The sequence below is a fragment of the Leptodactylus fuscus genome, chromosome 1, assembly GCF_031893055.1.
Source record: "Leptodactylus fuscus isolate aLepFus1 chromosome 1, aLepFus1.hap2, whole genome shotgun sequence".
Taxonomy (NCBI): Eukaryota; Metazoa; Chordata; class Amphibia; order Anura; family Leptodactylidae; genus Leptodactylus; species Leptodactylus fuscus.
This window is the reverse complement of record NC_134265.1, coordinates 158991134-159009910: the sequence shown is the minus strand read 5'-3', so window position 1 is coordinate 159009910 and position 18777 is coordinate 158991134. Positions and strand designations below refer to the sequence as shown.

General features: G+C 45.0%; 1 protein-coding gene across 1 annotated transcript in view; it reads right to left on the bottom strand.

Moving 5' to 3' along the window:
- UHRF2 (ubiquitin like with PHD and ring finger domains 2) overlaps positions 1-18777 on the bottom strand; it is an 88705-nt gene that overhangs the window by 12381 nt on the left and 57547 nt on the right. The window contains exon 8 of the mRNA XM_075278919.1: positions 17190-17297. Coding sequence (XP_075135020.1) covers positions 17190-17297 — 108 coding nt within the window. The remainder of the gene's footprint in view (positions 1-17189; positions 17298-18777) is intronic.

Sequence of the window (18777 nt, the reverse complement as noted above, 5' to 3'; positions counted from 1 at the left end):
AGGCTAGGATAGGAAGGAGAAGACAACCAACAGCTCTTATAAGAGCTAAATTCCAGGGAGAAGCTTGTCAGTGTAACGCGGCACTGACGGGCTCAATCGCCGCAACCCAGCTTTCCGCGGATCCTGAATGGAATACACTGACAGTGTATTCCCGTATACCCGATATATACCCCCGATACCCGTTCCAACGATGTGCCCCCCCACCTTCACCCCAGAAATACCCTGCAAGTCCCCTAGCAATAGAATTGGGGCTATATACACCCACTATTTTTGCTACTGCCATATAGTGCCATTGTCTCACTGGGAATTCAAAGAATATATTGGGCTTACATATAACTTCAATTCCAGGGAGAAGCTTGTCAGTGTAACGTGGCACTGACGGGCTCAATCGCCGCAACCCAGCTTTCCCAGGATCCTGAATGGAACACACTGACAGTGTATTCCCGTATACCCCATATATACACCCCAAATCCCCGTTCCAACGGTGTGCCCCCCCACCTTCACCTCAGAAATACCCTGCAAGTCCCCTAGCAATAGAATTGGGGCTATATACACCCACTATTTTTGCTACTGGTATATAGTGCCATTGTCTGACTGGGAATTCAAAGAATATATTGGGGTTACGTGCACCCACAATTTTTGCTACTGGTATATAGTGCCATTGTCTCACTGGGAATTCAAAGAATATATTGGGGTTACGTGCACCCACAATTTTTGCTACTGGTATATAGTGCCATTGTCTGACTGGGAATTCAAAGAATATATGGGGGTTACGTGCACCCACAATTTTTGCTACTGCTATACAGTGCCATTGTCTCACTGGGAATTCAAAGAATATATTGGGGTTACGTGCACCCACAATTTTTGCTACTGGTAGATAGTGCCATTGTCTCACTGGGAATTCAAAGAATATATTGGGGGTTATGTGCACCCACAATTTTTGCTACTGGTATATAGTGCCATTGTCTGACTGGGAATTCAAAGAATATATTGGGGTTACGTGCACCCACAATTTTTGCTACTGGTATATAGTGCCATTGTCTCACTGGGAATTCAAAGAATATATTGGGGTTATGTGCACCCACAATTTTTGCTACTGCTATATAGTGCCAGTTTCTGACTGGTAATTCAAAGAATATATTGGGGTTACGTGCACCCACAATTTTTGCTACTGGTATATAGTGCCAGTTTCTGACTGGGAATTCAAAGAATATATGGGGGTTACGTGCACCCACAATTTTTGCTACTGCTATATAGTGCCATTGGCTCACTGGGAATTCAAAGAATATATGGGGGTTACGTGCACCCACAATTTTTGCTACTGGTATATAGTGCCATTGTCTCACTGGGAATTCAAAGAATATATGGGGGTTATGTGCACCCACAATTTTTGCTACTGGTATACAGTGCCATTGTCTCACTGGGAATTCAAAGAATATATTGGGGTTACGTGCACCCACAATTTTTGCTACTGCTATACAGTGCCATTGTCTCACTGGGAATTCAAAGAATATATTGGGGTTACGTGCACCCACAATTTTTGCTACTGGTAGATAGTGCCATTGTCTCACTGGGAATTCAAAGAATATATTGGGGTTACGTGCACCCACAATTTTTGCTACTGGTAGATAGTGCCATTGTCTCACTGGGAATTCAAAGAATATATTGGGCTTACATATAACTTCAATTCCAGGGAGAAGCTTGTCAGTGTAACGTGGCACTGACGGGCTCATTCGCCGCAACCCAGCTTTCCCAGGATCCTGAATGGAACACACTGACAGTGTATTCCCGTATACCCCATATATACACCCCAAATCCCCGTTCCAACGGTGTGCCCCCCCACCTTCACCTCAGAAATACCCTGCAAGTCCCCTAGCAATAGAATTGGGGCTATATACACCCACTATTTTTGCTACTGGTATATAGTGCCATTGTCTGACTGGGAATTCAAAGAATATATGGGGGTTATGTGCACCCACAATTTTTGCTACTGCTATACAGTGCCATTGTCTGACTGGGAATTCAAAGAATATATTGGGGTTATGTGCACCCACAATTTTTGCTACTGGTATATAGTGCCATTGTCTGACTGGGAATTCAAAGAATATATTGGGGTTACGTGCACCCACAATTTTTGCTACTGGTATATAGTGCCATTGTCTGACTGGGAATTCAAAGAATATATGGGGGTTACGTGCACCCACAATTTTTGCTACTGCTATACAGTGCCATTGTCTCACTGGGAATTCAAAGAATATATTGGGGTTATGTGCACCCACAATTTTTGCTACTGGTATATAGTGCCATTGTCTGACTGGGAATTCAAAGAATATATTGGGGTTACAAATACCCTCATTTCTTGCTACTGGTATAAAGTGCCATTGTCTGACTGGGAATACAAAGAATATATGGGGGTTACGTGCACCCACAATTTTTGCTACTGCTATACAGTGCCATTGTCTCACTGGGAATTCAAAGAATATATTGGGGTTACGTGCACCCACAATTTTTGCTACTGGTATATAGTGCCATTGTCTGACTGGGAATTCAAAGAATATATGGGGGTTACGTGCACCCACAATTTTTGCTACTGCTATACAGTGCCATTGTCTCACTGGGAATTCAAAGAATATATTGGGGTTATGTGCACCCACAATTTTTGCTACTGCTATATAGTGCCAGTTTCTGACTGGTAATTCAAAGAATATATTGGGGTTACGTGCACCCACAATTTTTGCTACTGGTATATAGTGCCATTGTCTGACTGGGAATTCAAAGAATATATGGAGGTTACGTGCACCCACAATTTTTGCTACTGCTATACAGTGCCATTGTCTCACTGGGAATTCAAAGAATATATTGGGGTTATGTGCACCCACAATTTTTGCTACTGGTATATAGTGCCATTGTCTGACTGGGAATTCAAAGAATATATTGGGGTTACAAATACCCTCATTTCTTGCTACTGGTATATAGTGCCATTGTCTGACTGGGAATACAAAGAATATATTGGGGTTACATGCACCCACAATTTTTGCTACTGGTATATAGTGCCATTGTCTGACTGGGAATTCAAAGAATATATGGGGGTTACGCGCACCCACAATTTTTGCTACTGCTATACAGTGCCATTGTCTCACTGGGAATTCAAAGAATATATTGGGGTTACGTGCACCCACAATTTTTGCTACTGGTATATAGTGCCATTGTCTGACTGGGAATTCAAAGAATATATGGGGGTTACGTGCACCCACAATTTTTGCTACTGCTATACAGTGCCATTGTCTCACTGGGAATTCAAAGAATATATTGGGGTTATGTGCACCCACAATTTTTGCTACTGCTATATAGTGCCATTGTCTCACTGGGAATTCAAAGAATATATTGGGGTTATGTGCACCCACAATTTTTGCTACTGCTATATAGTGCCAGTTTCTGACTGGTAATTCAAAGAATATATTGGGGTTACGTGCACCCACAATTTTTGCTACTGGTATATAGTGCCATTGTCTGACTGGGAATTCAAAGAATATATGGGGGTTACGTGCACCCACAATTTTTGCTACTGCTATACAGTGCCATTGTCTCACTGGGAATTCAAAGAATATATTGGGGTTACGTGCACCCACAATTTTTGCTACTGCTATACAGTGCCATTGTCTCACTGGGAATTCAAAGAATATATTGGGGTTACGTGCACCCACAATTTTTGCTACTGGTAGATAGTGCCATTGTCTCACTGGGAATTCCACAAATAATTTGGGGATTCATTCACCCTACATCTCAGGCTCTTGCCATATTCACCAAGGTTGTCAGTGCTGCACCAGCTCGTTCCCAGACAGCTCGGCCCGAAAAACATGTTACCTATATAGAGGATTTGGACAATGAAGACAACATGTTCTAAATCTAATGTCTGCACCTTCTCCAGAATTAAAATAAAGGCAGCGTTTAACTTTCAAATAGCACTGCACAAAGGAAGAGCTTATCAGCTTGTCTCATGACATGCTACTGAAAAGTGTCATTTGTGTATCTTAATGTAAATATAGTTGTATAAGCTTTTTGGGTTTTAGGCACTGCCAAGTTATTACCACCCACTCCCTTATAATGATGATGACGCCAAAGTCACTGTGGGTGTTCAGAGCTCACAGCTTTGGTTGACATTTGTCTTGCTCTCTGTCGGTACCAGCTGTCTTTTTGGATACCGTAAAGTTATGTTGACTTTATTAACAGCTATAGAAGCTTTAGCCAGGTTGTGACGGTGTGTAACCCTAACAACACTAAGTGGGATGCACATTAATAGTCAGTCTATGTACGCTAAACGTATCACTGAAGTCATTTTTTTTCCCTCTCCCCTAATATAAGAAAGGAACAGACATTAGACCTAGACCGGGGTTCGAGGCTTGTAAAAATCCAGTATTATTTGTTCTTCATGATGTGAAATATGTGTTGAAAAGCAACCCAAGATGAAGTCAGCCATGTGTGCCAGTGTGTTACTTGGCATGCCTTTGCTGGCCCCAACTGTAAGGGTCACTCTCCATTTCCTCCATTTTCCACTCCCCTTCACACCATTTGTGGTGAAGCAATGGGATGCACTGAAGTGCACCCTCTAGCCTCGTGTGGGACAGGGACATCAGATGCCACTCCAACCCCCTCGTCTTCCTCCGCCAGCCAACGGTGCGAAGATGAGAGGAGTGTGCTCTGAATGTTTTCTGCCTAGCAGAGGCTAGTTCTCACTTACGAAAATGGCCCCACTTTGACCTGTATATCAGGCACAATGGTGTAGGTTTCAAAGAAACATGGCACCAACAAGTTGAAAAACGTGGGCCATGCTTGGACCGTGTTTGAGTCTGGCAAGCTCCAGATCTGCTACCAGGTTCCAGCCATTATCACAGGCGCAAAAATGCCAGGCCCCAGGTGTAGCAGGGAAAAAAAAATGCCATCTCAGCCAGGATGGCATCCCTGACCTCGGAGGCACTGTGCTGTCTGTCCCCCAAGCTGATCAGTTTCAGCACGGCCTGCTGACATCTCCCCATGCCAGTGTTACAGTGTTTTCCGCTAGTAGCTGGGGTGGAGGTTGCAGCATCGTAGGGTTTCAGTCTACTCCTGCCATGAATTTTGGCCTGGGAGAGGAGATAGGCCACCCCAGTTTGCACCCGGGGAACAGACTCCACCACATTCACCCTGCCTGTCATTAAAGATAAGCACTGCAGCATCCCTGACCACAGGCGCTTGTCCATGTGTCGGTGGTCAAGTGGACCTTGCAGCAAAGCGCAGAGCTCTGGGCCCGACTGATGTTATGGGACACATGCAGGCGCAAGGCAGGGACAGCACACCAAGAGAAGTAGTAACGGCTAGGCCCAGCATAGGGAGGTGCCCCAGCTGCCATCTGCTGACGGAAGGCCTGGGTCTCCAGAAGCATAAACAAACACCAACATCTCCAGGGCCAGCAGTTTATCGATGAGGCTGTTAAAGGCTTGGGCATGGGGGTGGGTTGTGTTGTACTTCTGTCTGCAATGAAAAGCTTGGGAAATGTGGAGTGGCTGGGAAGAGGCGCATGATGGTGCAGGCCAAAAGGGCGCATGAGGGTGAACTCCCCAATGTGTCAGCGATAGGTGTGTAGGTGTCCTTGCATCATATACTTGCACCATATTTGGCTTTGGAAGTTAATTTTGTGCCAAAAAGTGGTTAAGACAGCGATCCCTCAGCTACTCCCGTTACACTGTCTAGTGAAATTACCATCTTTGGAAGTGGACCACCACTTGTAAGATCCCAAAGGAAGCAGGCAAGAGATGTGCAGTGCAGAAAAAAAGATGAGAAAATAAGTGTAGGCTGTAGAGCACAGAGGGATCGGAGAGGACAGAGCTGGTGTCGGCCAGGTATTCCCACAACATGCGCCTATACTTGTCCCTCCTGGTGACACTAGGCCCCTGAGTGGCAGTAATTTGTCCAGGGGGGCCATTAACGTGTTCCAGACCTAGGAATAAGTCTTCCAACAGGGTAGAGTTTTGCATGCCTTTGCTTCTACCCACTGTTTTTGCTGCTTAGCTTCCCTCCACATCTACACTGCTTTCACCCCTAAACATCACCCCAGTTTATGCCTTTGTTTCTACCCTGTTTTTTTTGTTGAATTAGCTTCCCTCCACATCTACACTGCTTTAGCCCCTAAACATCACCCCAGTTTATGCCTTTGCTTCTACCCAGGTTTTTTGTTGATTTAGCTTCCCTCTACATCTACACTGCTTTAGCCCCTAGACATCACCCCTGTCCATGTGGGGTCGGTGGCCTCGTCATCCACCAACTCCTCTTCCAATTGCGCACTGGCCCCTTACTGCAAACCGCACATGACCACAGCTTGCCCTGATGGCAACTGTGTCTCATGATCCCCATTTAGGTCCAGACAAGTCAGTGGCGGGTCCAAAACCCCAAAATTGGAAGGAAATGGCGGATGCTGCAGTATTTCTAACACCTGTTCCTGGTGCTCGGGCCTGGTCTGTGTTGTACCCTGCACCCTGCTTAACGCAGCTGCCATATCCGAAGTTGTGCTGAGCGCATGCTAATGTTTCGTGTCCAGTGCAATGGATGGGATGGGATTTCACATAAGTCTGCCACCCATGGCCACTCATGGTTGAGCAACTGAGGGAGTTGACTTTGACGAACCCGAGGGTTTTGGAGTTGGAACTACATCAAAGGTCTGTGCTGCTCACACACTCTGCTCAACACATGATATGTTTAGTGCCAGCAGTGTGGAGACGTCGCACAACAGCCGTTGTTCCAGCAGGTACAGGCGTTGTAGGAGTGCATAGAGGCTAGCAGCGGCAACTATAGACTTTAAAAACTATCCGCACAAGCGCCACACTTTCACCAGTAGCTCAGGAACATTGGGGTACCTTTTTAAAATGATTAGCAGCAATGAGTTAAAAACGTGGCCCAGGCATGGAATATGTTGCAGGCTGCCAAGCTACAGAGCCAATCCCAGGTTATGGCCATTATCACACATGACAACATGCCTGGGCCCAGGTGCAGTGGCAAAAACCACATTGCAGTCTCATCGAGGATGGCATGACTCACTTTGTAGGCAGTGTGCTGTCTGGCCCCCAAGCTGATGAGCTTCAGCACGGCCCGCTGACGTCTCCCCACACCAGTGTTGCAGCGTTTCCAGCTCGTAGCTGGGGTCAATTTAACAGTGGAGGAGGGTGGTGTTTCAGCCCTCCTCCCAGGAATGTTGTGTGGGGAGACAAGTCAGGCCACCACATTTTGCGACCCGGTCCACGCCTCAACTACATTCAACCACTGTGCCCAAATTGAAAAGTAGCGTCCCTGTCCGCATGCACTTGTCCATTCGTAACTGGTCACATGGAACTTTAGGGCTAAGCGCTGAATTTAGGGACCGCCTCATGTTTGGGGGAAAGTGCTGGTGTGGACGGCACAGTGCGGTGGCGCAGTAGACACTCTGCCCAAAAAGGGCAGAGTGTCCCCCAGCCGGGATTCCAACATCTCCTGGGCCAGATTTCTTGAGATGAGGCCGTTGAAGCCTTGGGCATGTGGGTGGGTTGCGCTGTACTTTAGCATGAAATGAAAGGCTTGGGAGATGGGGAGTTGCTGGGAAGAGGCGCATGATGGCGCGGGCAAAAGGAGAAATGGCAGGAAAAGGTGAGGATAAGGGTGAACTCCCCAAAGTGTCAGAGGCAGATGTGGAGGTGTCCTGGCTGCTGGTCTGGACTGCAGCGCCAGCCCTGTCAACAGTGGGAGAGGCAGTGGCCGCCAGGCCAAACGACGATTATCCTGCGCTTGCTCTCACCCACTGAGCCCAGGGCTTGCCTTCCAAATGATGGCACCCGCAAGAGGTGGTGAGATTCCTCTCCGCAGATCTCCAACCCATCTTGGACTTGCAAATTGCACTAAATTTGTCATGTAACTGACATGTATATGATGAGTCTATCCATTGTCTGTTCATTTTGGTGAAAGTCAGCCTGTCAGCTGACAGACAGCTGCGCTTGTCAGTGATGATGCCACCGGCTGCTTGTACCCCCAGTTTTTGCTGCTTAGCTTGCCTCCACATCCACACTGCTTTTGCCCCTACACATCACCCCTATCCATGCCTGTGCCTCTAGCCATAAGTCTGCCACCCATGGAAACTCATGGTGCAGAAAGTGAGGGAGCTGACTCTGAGGAACCCTTGGGTTTTGTAGCTGGTACTCCATCAAAGGTCTCTGCTGCTCACACACCCTGCTGAACATACGGTATCTAGGGTTAGAGCGTGTGGTGACCTCGCACAACAGTAGGTGCTTCAGGCAGATGTAGGCCTTGCTGGAGTGTATTGCGGCTAGTTCCAGGTACTGTAGACTTGGGAAAGTGGGTGTCCAAGTGCCGCACTTTCACCCTTAGCTCAGCTAATTTGGGGTATGTTTTTAAAAATCATTGCACCACTACATTGAACACGTGGGCCAGGCATGGAACGTGTTGGAGGCTGGCAAGCTCCAGAGCCCTCCAACAAGACAAAAAAGCCTGGCCCCAGGGGCAGCGGGGATAAACAAATTGCCATCTCATCCAGGATGGCATCCCTGACCTCAGAGGCAGTGTGCTGTCCGTCTCCCAAGCTGATGAGCTTCAGCCCAGCCTGCTGACGTCTCCCCACACCAGTGTTGCAGCGTTTTCAGCTCGTAGCTGGGGTCAATCTAACAGCGGAGGAGGAGGAGGGTGGTGTTTCAGCCCTCCTCGCAGGAATGTTTTGTGGGGAGACAAGTCAGGAAAATTCTTGAAACAGGGGAGAGTTTTGCATCTTTGCCCTTGCTGCCTATGGACATCCCTTTGCCTCTAGCCACCATTTTCCCTGCTTTGCTTGCCTCCACATCCACACTGCTTTTGCCCCTAGACATCACCCCAGTCCATGCCTTAGCTTGTACCCCCAGTTTTTCCTGCTTAGCTTGCCTCCACATCCACACTGCTTTTGCCCCTAGACATCACCCCAGTCCATGCCTTAGCTTGTACCCCCAGTTTTTCCTGCTTAGCTTGCCTCCATATCCACACTGCTTTTGCCCCTAGACATCACCCCAGTCCATGCCTTAGCTTGTACCCCCAGTTTTTCCTGCTTAGCTTGCCTCCACATCCACACTGCTTTTGCCCCTAGACATCATCCCTATCCATGCCTCTGCCCCTAGCCATAACTCTGCCACCCCTGGAAACTCATGGTGCAGAAACTTTGGGAGCTGACTTTGAGGAACCCTTGGGTTTTGTAGATGGAACTCCATCAACGGTCTGTGCAGCTCACACACCCTGCTCAAGATATGGTATTGTAGGGTTTCAGCGTGTGTGAATGACGGACAACAGCCTGTGTTTGGACAGATGTAGGCCTTGCTAGAGTGTTTTTAGGCTAGCAGCGACTCCTGTGCACTTGCAAAAGTGGGCGCACAAGCGCCGCATTTTCAACAGTAGCTTCGGTACATTTGGGTATGTTTTCAAAAAACTTTGCACCACTAGGTTAGACGTGGGCCAAACATGGAACGTGTTGGAGGCTGGCAAGCTCCAGAGCCGCTACCAGGTTCCAGCCATTATCACAGGTGTAAAAATGCCAGGCCCCAGGTGTAGCAGGGAAAAAAAAATGCCATCTCAGCCAGGATGGCATCCCTGACCTCGGAGGCACTGTGCTGTCTGTCCCCCAAGCTGATGAGCTTCAGCACCGCCTGCTGACGTCTCCCCACACCAGTGTTTTAGCGTTTGCCGCTAGTAGCTGGGGTGGAGGTTGCAGCGTCGTAGGGTTTCAGTCTACTCCTGCCATGAATTTTGGCCTGGGAGAGGAGATAGGGTACCTCAGTTTGCACCCCGGGACCAGACTCCACCACATTCACCCTGCCTGTCCTTAAAGATAAGCAGCATCCCTGACCACAGGCGCTTGTCCAAGTGTCGGTGGTCAAGTGGACCTTGCAGCAAAGCGCGGAACTAAGGGCCCACCTGATGTTGAGTGACACGTGCTGGTGCAAGGCGGGGACGCCACACCGGGAGAAGTTGAGACGGCTAGGGACGGCATAGTGAGGTGCCACAGTTGCCATCAGGTCCGGGAAGGCGGGAGTTTCAACAAGCCGGAACGCCAACCTCTCCTGGGCCAGCAGTTTAGCGATGTTGGCATTCTAGGCTTGCGTGGGTGGGTGGTTAGCGGTGTATTTCTGCCGGCGCTCCAATGTCTGAGAGATGGTGGGTTTTTGTAAAGAAGCGCCTGATGGTGCCTTTGATGGTGCAGGAGAAGGAGATAAGACAGAAACGGGGGAGGATGAGGGAGAAGTCAACAAAGTGGCGGAGGCAGATGAAGTGATGTCCTGGCTCGTCCTCTGGAGTGCATCGACAGCACTGTGAGCAGAGGCAGTGGCATGAACGGCGGGCGACGTTTGTCCTGCTGTTGCTGCCTGCCACTGATTCCATTGCTTGGATTCCAAATGACGGTGCATTGAAGTGGTGGACAGGTTGCTCTTCTCAGGGCCCCTACTCGATTTCGAGAGGCAAATTGTGTAGACGACACTATATCTGTCCTCGGCGCATTCCTTGAAAAAACTCTACACCTTCGAGAAACGTGCCCTCGATGGGGGAGTTTTTCTGGGCTGGGTACAAAAGGGAACATCTTCGAACATTCCGGGTCTGGCCTGACTTCGGCGAAGCTGTTGACCTCTGCCTCTAGCTACCCTTTTTGGTGCTGCACCTGCCTCAACATCCACACTACTTTCCCAGCTTGACATCCGCCTTGTCCAGGTTGGGTCGGTGTCCTCGTCGTCCACCACCTCCTCTTCCAACTCCTGTCTCGCCTCCTCCTCCTGCACAATGCGCATGTCAACTGGCTGCCCTGACAGCAACTGCATCTCATCGTCGTCAATGAGGGTGGGTTGCTGGTCATCCGCCACCAAATCGACCGGAGATGGAGGAGACTCTAGTGTTTGAGCATCTGGACACAGATACTCGTCTGTTAGGTCCGTGGAATCGCGAAATGGAGGGGCAGGTTGCGGTACAGTCAAAGGAAGGGAGAACAGCTCTGGGGAGCAGGGACAGTTGGGGTTATTGTTCTGGGAAGATTGGGAATTTTGGGTGGAAGGAGGACAAGACTGTTGGGTAAGAGGAGGTAGAGGCTGACTGGCTGGTGGACAATGTGCTTTAAGCGTTATCCGACAGCCATTGCAAGACCTGTTCCTGGTTCTCGGGCCTACTAATCTTTGTACCATTCAGCCTAGTTAATGTGGAACTTTTGTGCAAAGCGCAGAACTTAGGGCCCGCCTGATGTTAAGGGACACACGCTGGTACAAGGCTCAACTCACCCTAAGTGCCAAAAACACTGCTGGTGCAAGGCTCTACTCATGCCAAGGGCCTCAATCTCTGCTGGTAGCTCAGCTTAAGGTCCTGTAACTTTGTTTGGAAGGGCTCATGTTAAGGGCTAGAAAAGTGAATTTTGGAAGGTCTTACCACATCACACACACACACACACACACACACACACACACTCAAAATGACAGTTAAGGGTGAGGGCTTTTGGAATTCCCATTGCCTATTCCATTTGTGGTTGTCATGGGGAACGTGATTTAAAGGGGTGGTTGTTACTGTTTGTTGAGCTTAAATTGGGGTTTGTGTCCATCCATTTGGGGAGTAAAGAAGGTTTCCAGGTATTTTCCCACTTTGATAGAGGTTTTTTTGAATGTGGAAAGTGTGTAGTTGTTAGGCAGTGATGTTGGGGTAATAGAGGGTCTTTGGTGTGTTAGATGCCCCCAGACATGCTTCCCCTGCTGTCCCAGTGTCATTCCAGAGGTGTTGGCATCATTTCCTGGAGTGTCATAGTGGAGTTGGTGACCCTCCAGACACGGATTTGGGTTTCCCCCTTAACGAGTATCTGTTCCCCATAGACTATAATGGGGTTCGAAACCCGTTCGAACACACGAACATTGAGCGGCTGTTCGAATCGAATTTCGAACCTCGAACATTTTAGTGTTCGCTCATCTCTAGTAATTTCTTATTGCTTAGCCTCTGCCTCCGCTTTTTATACTCTGGGGTCTGAGGAGTCAGTTCCAGTTTGGATGTGTTCGGTCCAAAAGAAACTGCCAGAAGAACCTTGCGAATATTCAGGACACAATTCACGCAAGGTTCACCCAACACATACTCAAAACTGATTGCAAGCTTGGATTAATATGGTGTAAAAGTACACTTGTCACTGGGTCCCTGACAGTCTCAGACCCTGGGCAACCATCAATACAGGTTGACCCAACTGGCAGTAGAAAGTATTGAGAACATATCGGGTATTGAAACTAGAAACAGTTATTGCTCAGGTGGGGGTAAGAAAAAGTTCCAACTGCAACAGCATCAGTGGCGCTTTGCATACTGAAGGATGCAAAGAGTTGGTGGAAATGGTGAAAGACCTTTTTTTTAAATCCACACCGCATGTCAATTTCTAGACAGATTTTTTTTTTCCAGAGTGTGTGGATAAGATTTATGACATATTTATGATTAGCATCTGGGCCCTGCTACAGGTTCTTGAGACAAAAGTGAGTTATCAAAATTATTTTTCTTTTAGTTATCCTAATTGATTTAATATGCATACAAAACAGAGTGAGTCTAATATACAATCAGTCAATCTGGGCTCCAGGATTTACAGCAACTCCTGAAATCAAGAGTCAGGTAGGCACAAAGGAGGGCTCTATGAACAAAATGCCCAGTATGTATTCTTACATTGCTGTAATTGTGCAAAAGTTGCAAATCCTTGAGAAATGCTAGAATCAAGACAGCGATTGAGTGTAGATTAGAAAGTTGCACACCATCCTCCCTTTTGGCCTTTAGGTTACTTTGAAATATATTAAAGGGATTTGATATGATGACAAAAAAGCATATAATATACTGTCTATTATTACTGCTGGTGCAGTGACTTATTATAAAATTTGATTTTCTCCCCTCCCCCCATCCCCGGCATGTTTAAAATTGGCAAACTGCCAATTTGGATTAAACTTCAGCACACTGCTTGGAGAAGATGAGATAAAATGCAAATGCATGTACACAATGGACTCAGGGTTAGCTGTGTGTTTACATACAGAGATAACAGAACAGCTTTATCAGCAATCTCCAATTAACTGAGATAATGCTGCTGCTAAAAGCAGTTTAATATAGTATATGAACATAACTTCATAACACTCGTGAAGCCATGTCATATACCAGGATAAAAAGTAGCCTATGTTTTAATTGAGGTTACAAACTATGTACCAAAATTCATCCAAATGGGTTTGGCGTTTTTGCGTGATTGAGTGACAAACACACAAACTTTCAAATCCTACTAATCCTACTAATATTATAAATGTGAAAGTTTGTATGTTTGTAGGTTTGTGTGTTTGTTCCTCAATCACGCAAAAATGGCTGAATGGATTTGAATGAAATTTGGCACATAGATAGATTATAACCTCGATTAACACATAGGCTACTTTTTATCCCGGTAAATGACATGGATTCACAACTGTTATGACACATATCTTTTGCAACATTTTTAATAGCACCATTTTAGAGCACATATATTCTAGCTCTAACTTTCACTTTTTTTTTTTTTTTTTTTTTTACCTTATTCAGCATGCAATATAAACAGTATTTTAATTTTTTTCCACATGTTATGTTACAACACATATACAGTTTTTATGTTGACTGATTTTAACCCCTTAACGCTAAATCACGTACCTGTACGTCAGGGAATGTGGTTAGTTCCCGCATTCCCACGTACCTGTACGTGATGGAGATCGCACGGGCTCTGCTTCTCCACGGGAGGCCGGCTGTATCTGACAGCCAGGCTTCCCCTGTAGCAGCAGGGACGGTGATTGCACCGACCCCCACTGTTTAACCCTTAAGGTGCCATGATCCATAGTGATCATGGCACCCTAGGGGTTTGGCCGGCTATAAAGCATGCTGCCGGCTGCATAAGGAGTCTGTGTTAACTGTAATTTACAGCTACACGCTGCTCCTTAATCCCTCCGATGGGGGGAGGGTTAACCCCTTGGATGCCGGGACGAGAGGAAGCTAGTCTATGCATCTGCATAGCTAGCTTCCTCTATAGACTGCAATACACGTGTATTGCAAGTCTATAGTTAGTATAGAACCAGCGATCCTCTCTGATCGCTGGTTCTAGTGTGCTTACAGCACAAATGTAAAAAAGGTTTTTAAAAAAAATAATAAAGTGTGTAAAACAAACAAACAAAACCAACATAGTTACATTTCTTGTAAATCTGGAAAATCGCTGTTACACTTGTAAGCCTTGTAACGTCCAAAATAAATTAAAATACAATCAAAAGATGATGCCAATATAAAGCAGAGATATGGTAGATAATATTTATTCATGTATTTGGGTGATATGGTTATCTGCCTGAAAAGCAGAGAATTTCACATTTTGAAAATTGCAATTTTTTCCAAATTTCCATCAAATTTCCTATTTTTTTAATAAGTAAATACAAAAATATTGATTACTGTTTACCACTAACATGAAGTATAATGTGTTACGAGAAAACAATCTCAAAATCACTTGTGTAAGCTAAAGCGTCTCAAAGTTATTACCATTTAAAGTGACACATGTCAATTTTGAAAAAATAGGCCTGGTCCTTAACATACTTTTGGGCTGTGTCCTTAAAGAGGACCTTTCACCATATCTGGGCACATGCAGTGTTATATACTGCCGGAAAGCTGACAGTGGGCTGAATTCAGCGCACTGTCGGCTTTCCCGATCTGTGCCCGGTGTGAAGAGCTTACGGTCCAGTACCGTAGCTCTTCTATGGTCAGAAGGGCGTTTATGACCATTAGCCAGAGACGTCCTTCTGCCTCGCGGCACCTATCACGCTGTGCTGTGGAGCGGGGAGGAACGCCCCCTCCCTCTGCTCACACAGCTTGTCCATAGACGAGTATTATCAGGAGAGGGAGGGGGCGTTCCTTCCTGCTCCACAGCACAGCGTGATAGGCGCCGCGAGGCAGAAGGACGTCTCTGGCTAATGGTCAGAAACGCCCTTCTGACCATAGAAGAGCTACGGTACCGGACTGTAAGCTCTTCACACCGGGCACAGATCGGGAAAGCCGACAGTGAGCTGAACTCAGCGGCAGTATATAACACTGCATGTGCCCAGATATGGTGAAAGGTCCTCTTTAAGGGGTTAATCAAAAATATGTACTTGAGGTTATTCAGTTTAGAGAAAAGACAAACACATATAGAGCTATTCAAAATGTACAAATACATGAAGGGTCAATTGTAAAAAAAAACTATGTAATGATTTTTTTTATATCAATTGTAGGTCTACCATATTATGATTTTATTTGAATTGGTCAGTTATGACCTTCCCTTCCTTCATGATTGTTTTTGTTTTAGAGGTTTTTAATCGTTAAATTTTGGCCTTTTTAACATGAACATTAATAAATGCGTTTGCTCAATTTTATGTAATATTATTTGGTATTAACTTGAGATTTAGTAGGGACATATGTATAGGGCTAAGTATATTCTGCAGATTGGTACAATTATAGCAATACCAAATTTATACAGTTTTTGTTATGTTTTATTTAAAACTCAAAGCTCTGAAAAGTTATAAAATATCGCAATATTCTAAAACTCAACTTTTTTTTTAAGGCTCCCAGCTGTCAAGGAACCAGATTGCGACCTCCAGATCTCATTCTGGTGTACTCTGAGTGAGCACCATATTTAAAGTGCCAACATCCAGCATACTATTATAACAAATACGAGTATCAACAAGGAGTTAAAGCTTCCCATTCATATCATAGAGCCGCAGGCTGACAGGTTTTCACAGTTATGAATGTATTGCGTTCTCAATAAGGACCTGAAAATAAATCAGTCAGACATCTCTGGTGGTAAACTTAAGGCCAGGGATCCACGTGGCTTTAACGCCACACCAAAAAACGCAGCATTTTACAGTCCTTGCAGAGTGGATGGGATTCTAACAAATCCCATCCAGATATTGCAGAAAAATACCCGCAGCTGAAATGCTGCTATTTGCAAAACTATTATTTTTGGAAATCGCAGCATGTCAAATATACCTATGGAAATGCTATGAAGACTGGAGCTTTGAAGACAGGAGAATATGATTTTTTGTAAGTTGTCAAATTTCTGGACAACACCTTTAACTCTCCTGAAAACAAAAGGATCAGAATTTCAATATGCAAGATCCTTTATTCTGGTGGAAAGAGCTGTGACGCATCCATATGCCTTACACTGTTTGCTGGCCCTGCTGAAATTGTTTTAGATTCTGTCCCTGAGACAGTCCAGGTATAGATTGGAATCTTGTAGAAACTACAATAAAACATTTAACCCCTTCACGACATCTGCCGTAATAGTACAGTGGATGTCAGGTGTTTAAAGATGGTGGTCGCTCAGGATTTGTGCGGCCGCCCAGTCTCTGCTGTTTTATACAGCATAGACTTGGCACTAAGAGATCCGGTGCCCGCACTGATTGCGGGCATTAACCCCTCTGGCACCTTGATCAAAACTAATGACTAAAGTATGCCAGTTTTAAAGGGAGTCTATCATTGGATAAATCAATTTTCAACAGATTCCACATAAGAATAGCCTTTATAAAGGCCATCCATCTCATTCCTTTACTTTGCAAGTCCTCACCACCATTTTCAAATTATGCCAGTTCTTGTCTTTATGCAAATTATGCTCACAGATCACAGGTTCGTCATCCCCCACAGCACCACCTCTATGTCTTCGTCATGATGCCCCCTGCTTCAGTCCCCTGCCTCTTTGTTTTGACAGGGATCTTAGCCGACTGAGCATGCTTGGGATTTCAATCCCGAAGATAAGATCGTCGGCTGCTGACACAGTGAAGAGGCAGGAAACTGAAGAAGACACAGCATAATTTGCATAAAGACAAAAAAACTGCATAATATGAAAACGGCGGCAAGGACCTGCAAAGTGAAGGTATGAAATGAATAGGCTTTATAAAGGCTATTCCTACGTGGTATTAGTTGAAAATCGATTAATTCAATGACAGAATCCTTTTAAGCTTCTCAGGTTATACATTCACACTGCTTGTTTCTCCAGCACTGGTTTACCTTATTGCACAATTATAGCAGATGGATCCTAGAGTTCATTAACCCTCTAATCAAGTATAGATTAATGCGCCTTCTCCCTATGCAGTAAATAAAGTTTATTTGAAAAATAAGCTAAAAACAGCCCCAAAAGGTACCCCATGAAGTACCTGAACTCTAAATTTCCATAATGCACCCACAGGAACGCCAGGGATCGGTCCATAGTGATTTGATGGGACAATGGTACACTCTTTAGTACGGCCAACACATGCCATCCCCTTTGAAGAAAAAAAAAAAGTTGAGTTACCACACATTAGGTGACCTTAATACATTTACATTCATGATATTCATAATAAAGACTGTACATTACTACTTGCTTGAATCTGGTTTGATACCCTATATCAACAGTCCCAAAATAGTGGGCCGGAGATATATGGCAGCCCACAGAGCTGCATGAGTTTTAAGTCACCTGCAAGCCACCTGCACTGGTTAACATGCGACAGCAACAATGTCTGACAAACTAATCCCTAAATATTGCCACCATAAATATTAACATCTCACAATAAAATATTTAAAGTGTTGGTAACTAGTATTATTTACTATTCCCAAGTACTGCAAGCAGCACTTTTCTCTCCGCATGTTTTGTAAGGAAACAGAGTGGAAACCACACGGACCCCATTACAGTCTATGGGGTCCGTGTGTTTTCTTAACTAACAGCTTTTTAATGGCTATAGGTTTTTGTTCGGGGGTCCCTTAGCGGGCTCCCCGAATGGAATACCGAACGTAGATGCGGACCGAGCCTAAGTCTTCAGTGTGACATATGTTGCAGCTTTCCATTTCAAGTAAAAATTTGGTAGTAAAACACCAAAAAGAAGTCTGATAAAATGAAACATGCAAAATGTAAACAGAGTCTTACACCTAGACATTATTTACAATAAATGCACTAGCACTTTTTTTTTTACCTAATATGTATTACATGTACAACACTCACCCGACTAGAACTTTATATTATACTTTGACAGCATATTTGAATAGGTGTGATATAAATATGAATTGCTGGATACTAAGCTATGAGGATATCTTGGACTGGGCACAACATTTAAATCTATTTAATCTCCAGGCTACAGAAAAAATATATTTCTTAAATCTGCTTCCAGTAGCATGGGACTAAAGAATACAATACATGCTTAGTTTGTACCATTTGGATGTGATTTGACAGATCTTAGGGCAATACCCTAAAAATGATTAATTTCTTCTATGAATATTATGACGAATGATATTATCAGTCACAGTCCAATATTGTGAGATTTATCAAACATGTACCTATCCTAGCACCATTTCCTTTTTCCATATCTAATAAATAATTCAAGGACTTCAAAGAGGCAATACCCAAACTGTATACTGCATGGAAATAAGAATAGCATATGAAAAAATTACAATATATTAAACACTAGAGGGAGGACGCGGCTCCGCACGGGTATATTACATTTTATGTTTGTGTAGTGGACCCATAAGAATTGTCCAGTTTTGCACTGATGTATTTTGTATGTTGTTTCTGTCTATGTCCATAAGCGTCATGTGATTATGTGTATCTCATTTTGGATGTCAGTGAATAACCTGTGATCAGTTGTTATGGATACCTGGAGTAAAGCTGTATCTAATCCTTCCCCGTGTAGTACTGTGTTTAGACGCAAGTATTTAATCCTTGTTGGTGTGGTACTGTGTGCAGATGCACATATCTAATCCTCCGGCGTGTGG